Consider the following 9360-nt stretch of genomic DNA (forward strand, 5'->3'; position numbering starts at 1 on the left):
ACACTTTTAGTTTTAATTCAGTTTTAGATTTTATTTATTTCTAGTTAGTATGGTAATTTTAGTGCTACAAAAAATGATTTCAGTTAGTTGCAAAGGCAACAAGTTTTTCATCAAGTATTAATATTTTATGTAGTTTCAACTTATTTCAATCAACAAAATTTTTTTTTAATAGTTTTAGTTTTAGCAAACAATGATAACCCCGCAGTTTCATTTTAAATGTCAATCCAGCAGTAACTTTCTTTCTTTGCAAAAGTGGGTTGGTCATTATGTCGGCTATGCAAGACCAAAGCAGTCTATAACCAACTGACCTGCTCTTCTGCTCCTGCTCTCGTCTCTCCTGCTCCTCCCTCTCTCTCTGCTCACGGGCCTGACGTCTCTTCTCTGCCAGCACGCGGGCCGCCTCCTCGGGATCATTGGTCCCAGCCGTGGGCTTGGCGATCGGAGGGCCGGGCTCAGGAGAGAGTGATCGGGAAGGTGTGGCTGCCAAATTGGCCGCCTCTGGTGTCTGAGGAGCTGCTGTGATTGGCGCAGAGGGAGTAAGGGGCGTGGCCGGAGCAGACGAGACGGTGATGTCAGGAATACTGGGAGCAGCTAAACAGAAAAAAACAGGAGAAAAGTCCATCAAGAAGAGTAAATGCTTACGTTTTGTTCATACATATTAAAGCTGAAAAAAAGTCCTTGAAATCCATTGAGCCGTCACACTGATTTATCTGAGAGCAAACCGGTCGTCATGACGATCACACTCACTCTTTGTGTCCTTGGGAGGGTCAGCCTGATGGGGCTCCTTGGTTTCCAAGGCGACAGCAGCAACAGCGGGGGCCTGCACGCGGGCGGGAGTCTGAGCCCGTTTAGGCCGGGTCTTGGTGCCAGGAGGAGTCCGGCCCGCAGATGAGGGTGGTTTGGGGGACACCGCTGGATTGGGGGAGAGGGGCCGACTCCTGGACGTCGCAGGTGATGAAGCTCTGTTTTTAGCTCTGATATTTGGGCTAAAAAGAGAAGAGATTTAAGAAAACATCCCAGTATAGACCAAAACAAATCTAGATTCAACAAATCTGAAAAAAAAAGGGTTTTCTTCTTTAGTATTTTTGTCTTGATTTCTATTACATTACTTTGATATCTTGAGCTTTCAATTGAATCTATCTATCTATCTATCTATCTATCTATCTATCTATCTACTGTATGTATAATATTACTATTTAGGTTTAATTCATTTTAGCTTTAGTTCAGTTTTGGTTTTTATTTCTGTCCATTTAGTAATTTTAGTGCTTTAAATTCAATTTATTTGAGTAAGTTACCAAGTTTTACCTAGTTTTATTTGGTAGATTGTTTAGGTGATGAAGCTCTGTTTTTAGCTTTGATATTTGGGCTGGTTTTCTAGCGACACTGAAAATATTACTTAGTCACTTAGTATTTTTGTCTTGATTTTTACATGACATTATTTTGATATTTTCAAAAAAAAAAAAGTTTTTTTTCAGTTTTAGTTTAAATTTAGTTTTAGATTTGGTTTTTATTTAATTCTTTATTTATTTCTTTAACAGATTTTCCACTAAAAAATTTAAATCAAGATCTAATTGAGAATAAAAAATGACTTAAGATATTAAGTTTAGCTTTTTTTGAAAAATTTATCAAAATTAAGTGAGTTTAAGCTTAAACCAAGAAAAATACGTCTGTCAGAAGAATAAGATTTTTTTTCCCTCTTTGAATTAAGTTTGTTTTTCTTAGCCCATTGACATTTTTTTTTCTTGTTTAACCATAAACTCACTTCATTCAATTCTTCAGAAAACAATACTTACTAACCCTAAGCTGAATAATAATATTGATGCTTGCCTTAGCAATAATGTGGATTTTGTCACAGTGAGGAAACAAATTATGTTGGAAAATTGGTGGCTGTTTAAGAAACAGTGTAAATAAGCAATCAGGCAGGACATGGACCGGCCATAATAAGAGTACAACCTTAATTCTATAATGGCTAATTTATCACTTTTCCACAAAGCAACTGAACACAAAGGCCTAAAAAGACCCAACAGCCTGCTAGAAACCCTGCTGAGCTGGATCAGAGCCTCTCTTTGGCTCATGAGCGCACAATAATTTAACCTGCTGCAGCTTAAAGAGCATGTGCTGTGTGTGTGTGTGTGTGTGTGTGTGTGAGAGAGAGAGAGTCACCTGGCTTCTGTTTTCGTTCTGGTTATGGATTGGGACTGTCTCTTCTTCTCCACTTTTTCTTTAGACAGAGCGCTCTTCTCCTTTTCGTTCTCTCGTTCCTTGTCTTTCTTTTCTTTCTTCTTCTTCTCAAACTAAGTAAACACAGTGATGGATCATTTCAAAGTCAAATCAGGACAAATTGGATTTTTTGTTATGTCATTTAAAAGTTAAATTAATGCTTTCATTCAGTAAGGACACATTAAATGGATCAAAAGTGACAAAGACTTTTATAATGTCTTATAAACAAAAAATGTACAAATTATTTTCTCAATATTACTTTTTACTATATTTTTTATCAAATAAATGCAGCCGTGGTGAGCATAAGAGACTTCTTTCAAAAACAATAAAATATCAAAACACGTTAGTGCATATTAGCATTATTATATGAATAATTCTACATTTGTGAGCGGGTTATTATGTGCATGTATTTACCGGTGTAGGGTTGAGTCTCTGCTGGCGTTGTGTGATGTCAGGTGTGCTGGCCGAGACCCTCCAGCGTTCAGCGCTGTGCTGGTGAGGATGATGATGGGAGCAGGGCGTCAGAGGAGATACGGACGCAGAGCGGGAACACTGATCTGAGATCAGACAGAGACATGATGTTTAGAGACACTCACTTGTTGTTGTTGTTGTTGTTCAAGACACGACTGAGAGATCTTACACTAATGTTCAAAAGTTTGGGGTTGATCTTTTTTTTATGTTTCTAAAGAAGAAGCCTCTTATGCTCAGCAAGGCTGCATTTATTTGATCAAAAATACCATAAAATGCAGCAATATTGTAAAATATTACAATTTTAAATAGCTCTTTTCTAGGTTAATACATTTTAAAATGCAATGTAATTCTGTGATGGCAAAGCTGAATTTTCTGCATCATCTTTGAACAGCAGTGTGCATACAGATGATCTGTTATATTCAGAACAGTCTTTTAGCATACTACTATATTGTCATTATGCAGTATTTATACTGTGAACATTAAGTAACATTTCTATAAGCATGAATTGATTCTGAAATATGGGGTATAAAAACAAAGCACCTCGAACAGAGCATAATATATTCCAATTTAATACATTAACTATGATATTTTTTTTTTTATCATTCTTGATTTAGACAGCCAAAACAGCCAAAAAGCAAGGCATTTTTACACAAAAATGGAAAAAAAGCAAAATAACCATATTTATGTCAAAAAATGATAATTGGATATTATATAAATGTACTTATGCAATGAGATCAATCAGTGTTCAAACTGTATACTGAAGGTAAAAGTGCATACGGTTTTACATACTTTCTTTACATTGTACAATAGTACATACTGTGCGATATACAGTTACATATACAGCTAGTATTTCTATTCTGAACAACAAAAAGAAAATCCATTCTAATATGCTGATTTGCTGCTCAAGAATATTATCAATGCTGAAAAAAATCTTACCAACCCCAAACCTTTGAACAGCAGTGTGCATACAGATGATCTGTTATATTCAGAACAGTCTTTTAGCTGTGTTCAAACTGTATACTGAAGGTAAAAGTGCATACGGTTTTACATACTTTCTTTACATTGTACAATAGTACATACTGTGCGATATACAGTTACATATACAGCTAGTATTTCTATTCTGAACAACAAAAAGAAAATCTTCAGATTTGGTAATTTGCTGAAAATTATGTACTTTCATTTGAGACCCTAACGATAGAAAACAAAATTGTCGATTAAAAACAGTGCATACTAAGCTCAAATAGACAAACAGACTCCATTTGGGACTTAAATTGCTTCATTTTATACTGAGGCTAATGAAATGCACATAGAATAGACAGAAAGTTTTTTTCACTTGTTTGATTTCAGCAGACAAGTTTAACTGCTTGTTTTCTCTCAACGAGGCCCATTTATGATGTGTGTGTTTTGTGGTGAGTATAACCGTTACCTCAAGCTCCTGACATGTTATCTGTGTGTGATGTTCAACTCACGGGGGTCGCTGCTGTTCTGGAGGGTGGCGACGCTCCGGCTGCGAGCCAGAAAGGAAAGGGTGGGTGTCATCAACCTCTCCACGATGCGACTCTCCCACGGGCTCAGACGCAAGCTGCGGGCTGACACAAGAGTGCGCTGTTAGCATCGACACATGTGGACACAAACCACAGGTCACTCGACAAAGGGCCGAAGTGCTGGCTGTAACATCCAGCAACAGGGTGTCTGACCAATCATAGCGGCTGTTACTGGAAGCAGAAGAATCCTCAGGCCCTTCATTGAGTGAGCGATTTCACCTGGACATGTTTGTGGACTTCTAATCCACATAACCTACACTATTGTGAATTTTGAGATTGCTGTATTTACACACATTCACACACTTTATTTGCTCATCTGATCATTGTAACTTCAAAGAAGTTTAAGTTTCAATTTAATTAGTGGATTTAACCAGTACTATTACTCATGCTGGTTAAATCAAGAATGCAGTAACTAGTATAGTACAGAGCGATAATTTATATATACTACCATTCAAAAGTTTGGGGTCAGTAAGAAATGATTACTTTTATTCAGCAAGGACACATTCAGGTACCATCTTCAAAGAATCTTGAAATATAAAATGTAAAAATATTATCAGTTTTTAAATGTTTTCAACATCAATAATAATAAGAAATGTTTCTTGAGCAGAAAATCAGTATATTAGAATGATTTCTGAAGGATCATGTGACACTGAAGACTGGAGTAATGATGCTGAAAATTCTGCTTTGCAACACAGGAATAAATTACTTTTTAAAATATATTCAAATAGAAAACAGTTATTTTAAATTTTAATAATATTTTACGGTTTTTACTGCATTTTTGATCATATAAATTCAGTCTTGATGAGCATAAGACTTTTAAAAGCATTTAAATGGTGGAGTAGATGGCAAGAAATATGAGACAACTTTGAGTTCATGCTGAGATCTTTTGATCGCAGACTTTAGTATTCTCAGCCAGGCTAAACATAGTTTGAGATATTATAAACCTCTTGAGGAGACAAATCTGAGCATTTTGCTCTTCATTTGATCTCATTGCTCTCTAGGAGAAACATTTAGATATTTTAGAAACTATTTATACATTTTCTTACCTATGAATGATTTAACAGCATGTCTAGACGAACAGCACTCTTATACCAGAATAAACGGTTCATGGGTTAAAAGACGGGTTAAAACTGGTTTTATTGAGGGAATTATGGAATGCTGCTGTGTTAATAATCTGAGAGCACATTAAAATGAAGTATGTGCTGTCACACAGATGACTGAAAGACATTTCTCTACAGACACGAGAAAAACAAGTGACGTGATGAAGAAATGAATCTGTGGTCTCGTTTTCTCCCACGCTCCTTTTCTACAAACACACACACACACGCATACACTCTTTCCCACTCAGGCACAAACAGGCAGAAACCCACTCTGAATGTCGTATTTGCAATCACACAACATTAGAACGATACTGTGTATAAAAATGGACCCTTTTTCTTTATGTAGCAACAAGGTGGTGCTCCGATCTGACACTTTAGCAACACAAGAAAATTTACAACACTTCATGACGGCTGGTCACTGGCTGTTGCTAGGCAACAGCTGCCTTTTTTTCTCCCCCACTGCGGCAAACTGTGCTGTTGCCTGAACTACTTTAACAGAAGGTTTGATCACGATCTAGGATACAAACTCTTTATACTATATGTTTTAAAAACTAATACAGAATATGGTATTTTTACAGGAAGCTTGATGCAAAAAAATACACCTCAAACTGTATAAGCTAAAATATGTTTAACCCAAATATCATGTGTTGTATCTCAGCATAAAGTGCACTCTGAGATGAGTGGTCATCTCTAATGACAGGGAAATAAGTACAGACCATGAGCTCCACAGTTACCATGCGGTGCACAATGCTGTTATTATGTTGATTTATACACATCTGTATAGCCACAGCTTTGCTGACTTATCATTGGTACGTTCTGCTGCATGTGGAAGTCAGCATTCTAGAAAACCCATTATTTCCTCGGACAGGAAACTTAAAATGAGGCTAAGTTCAGAATACTATTTCTGCAGATTCTAGCATGTGCGTAGCACGTAAATTATCCATATATAACAACAGGATGGTACACTAATGTTTGCTGTGTAAAGTATATAAGCTCACAATACAATGTGCTCAAACTGATTTCTAGGATGATGAATATTATGATTTCTGACCTCTTGTCTTTAATTTGACATACAAGAGTGGATTAAAAATGTGGAAAATAACTGTTTTTATTTCCGATGACTAGACACCGGTTGTAGAAATAAACATACACATACTGATAAAAATATAGCATACTACTGTATGCTATAATACTAAAATATTCTGCCAGTGCTTTAGATTTTTTTGAGTTGCATTTGTGTAACTTTTTTGCTTTTGTATATAAACTACCATTCATAAATTTTGGGTCAGCAAGATAAAAATTTTTTTGAAAGAAATTTATTCAGCAAGGATGCATTAAATTGATCAAAACTGGCAGTAAAGACACTGATAATGTTAAAAAATGTTTTTCATTTTAAATACTCTATTTTAACTTTCTATTCATCAAAGAAACAGTTTGCACAAAAAAAGAGAAAAAAAATTAAGAATCACAATATTAATGGCTGCTGAAACTTCAGCTTTGCCATCACAGGAATATATAATATACAGTACATATAAATAACATTTTAAAATAAATTAAAAAGGAAAACAGTTTTTTAAAATTGCAATAATATTTTACAATATTACTGTTTTACTGTATTTTTTATCAAATAAATGCAGCCTTGGTGAGCATAAGATATTTTTAAATCAATTAAAAAAATCATACCAACCCCCTAAAATTTTGAATGGTAGTCTAGTTAGGACATATTATTGCGCAAAAAAGCAAAAGAATTGTTAAAAAAACCATTAAGTGACCAGAAGCTGTTAAGCTGTTAATCAATTCAAGTTTCCATCCTTCCATACAGTTTATAATGAGCAGTATACAGTAAGCAGTATGCAAGCATTCCATTCTGAACACAGCCAGATACATTTCACAACATCACTTATTCATATTATTAACCAACCAATTAAAATGATTAAGATCACATTAAAGCAGCATATACTATATTGCAACTTCTAACTTAGTTATCAGTACATTGTTTTATCGCTGATAAACAATCAGCCTTTCAAATCACACACTTAGTTTAAAAACCCTTCACCAGCACCCCGACCCATATCAAAGACTGAAAGTGATGACGGAACACAAAAATAAGAAAAAAGAAATAAAAACAGATATTCCCACCACTTACTGGACCACAGATAAATAACCATCACAGACTATGATGCAACAATGTGAGCACTGATCAAAAGTGCACGGAAGAAGAGATTACCCACGATGCAACACAAGAACGAGGGGGTTGTGGGGTAGGGAAAGGTGTGAGAATGACCATCGATCACCAGGCACAGGCACAGGCAAGCAGGCCACCAGAAATGAGCAAATCAAAAGAAGTTCATGAGAAAACACAAAAACCAGACGAGGGTTTGGAGGGAGGGGTTTTTGGAGGTGAAACGCGGGAGCCGCTCCGTTCTTACTTCTGCAGGGCGAGTTCCAGAGCGTGGCCGAGGACTTGGACAACCTGTTGTTAATCACAGGCTCCGTCTGCCGCGGCAGGTTGACCGTGGAGGCCGAGCATCTGCCTGCAGAACGCAACACAGAGAGCAGAGCGTTCATACCGACCCCCTTAGCGATGGCAGGAGGGAGCGCGATACTGGTTTTCCCGATGGAAGGGTCATGCAGACTTTCAGAGGGAGAGCTGAAGGAGGCGGGTCACTCTTGCATCAACTTGTAAGATGATCGTACATTTAAGATGTACATTAAATTCCATTGACACCATTTTTATATGATGACTAACTTTTAAAGTACGTGAATGCTAACCAAAACAGTACCATTCAAAAATGTTTGGGGTTGGTAAGATTTTTTTGTTTTTGTAAAAAAAGACCTTAATGCTAACAACGGCTGCATTTATTTGATCAAAAATATAGTAAAAACAGTAAAATTGTGAAATATTATTACAATTTAAAATAACATGTTTCTATTTGAATACATTTTAAAATAGAATGTATCTCTTCAATGCAAAGCTGAATTTTCAGCATCATTCCTCCAGTCTTCAGTGTCACATGATCCTTCAGAAATCATTCTAATATGCTGATTTGCTGCTCAAAAATCATTATTATCAATCTTGAAATCTGTTGCTCTGCTTAATTTTTTGTGGAAGCTATTTTGTATTTTTCTAACATTATACATGTCTTTACTGTCACTTTTGATCAATTTAATGCACCCTTGCTGAATAAAATTATAATTAAACAAAAACATTCTTTATGACCCCAGAAATTTGAATGGCATAGAATATTTAGACTATCTAGATAAATCAGCACTATCCTACTGAAAACACCAGCATCATCACCAGCATGTGTTGTGTTATGGATGATGGTTTCTAGCATGGCATGGCTTCTTAACCATAAAAACCCTGTTGGTCATCCATCATTACCAACTCCAAACAGCATGTAGACTTTTCATACTGGTCTGATCTGGTCTTTTCAACAGGGTAGCACTGTACAAAGTGATCCAACAAGACATCACTTCCTGTAACACACTGGTCACTGTAGACACATCATCATATAAGGAAAAAGAATAGGCTTTTCTTTTTGTCTTTATGTTATAATCAATGTCATACATACAGTAGACACATCAACGCCCATCACTGTGATGGTAAAGTGATAGTTTACCCAAAAATAAAAAATTGTGTTATCATTTAAAACCTGTATGACTTTCTTGTTTAGAGAAATATCTCAGTGTACCAAGTCTGTTCGGTTACCGACATTCATCAAAATATCTTTGTTTGTGTTCCACAGAAGAAAGCAAGTCATACAGGTTTGGAACGACATGAGGGGGAGTAAATGATGACAGAATTTTCATTTTTTGGGAGGACTTTCCCTTTAAAGGGGTCATATGATGCGATTTCAATTTTTCCTTTCTCTTTGGAGTGTTACAAGCTCTTGGTGCATAAAGAAGATCTGTAAAGTTGCAAAGACTAAAGTCTCAAATCCAAAGAGATATTCTTTATAAAAGTTAAGAGTCAACCACACCTACCTAAAACGGCTCGTTCTAACACGCCCCAACATACCTAC

General features: G+C 36.1%; 1 protein-coding gene across 5 annotated transcripts in view; it reads right to left on the reverse strand.

Moving 5' to 3' along the window:
- Positions 1-9360, reverse strand: part of LOC107734037 (MAP7 domain-containing protein 1-like) — a 50129-nt gene that overhangs the window by 8333 nt on the left and 32436 nt on the right. For 3 of the 5 annotated variants that reach the window (XM_016545895.1, XM_016545894.1, XM_016545898.1), the window contains 6 exons: positions 7765-7869; positions 4161-4280; positions 2635-2777; positions 2164-2294; positions 748-986; positions 309-591 (listed from right to left, as the gene is read on the reverse strand). In XM_016545895.1, the coding sequence (XP_016401381.1) occupies positions 309-591; positions 748-986; positions 2164-2294; positions 2635-2777; positions 4161-4280; positions 7765-7869 (1021 nt within the window). The remainder of the gene's footprint in view (positions 1-308; positions 592-747; positions 987-2163; positions 2295-2634; positions 2778-4160; positions 4281-7764; positions 7870-9360) is intronic. The other 2 variants (XM_016545896.1, XM_016545897.1) reach the window with 1 other exon arrangement.

The sequence above is a fragment of the Sinocyclocheilus rhinocerous genome, unplaced genomic scaffold (genome assembly GCF_001515625.1).
Source record: "Sinocyclocheilus rhinocerous isolate Xijiao unplaced genomic scaffold, SAMN03320098_v1.1 scaffold430, whole genome shotgun sequence".
Lineage (NCBI taxonomy): Eukaryota > Metazoa > Chordata > Actinopteri > Cypriniformes > Cyprinidae > Sinocyclocheilus > Sinocyclocheilus rhinocerous.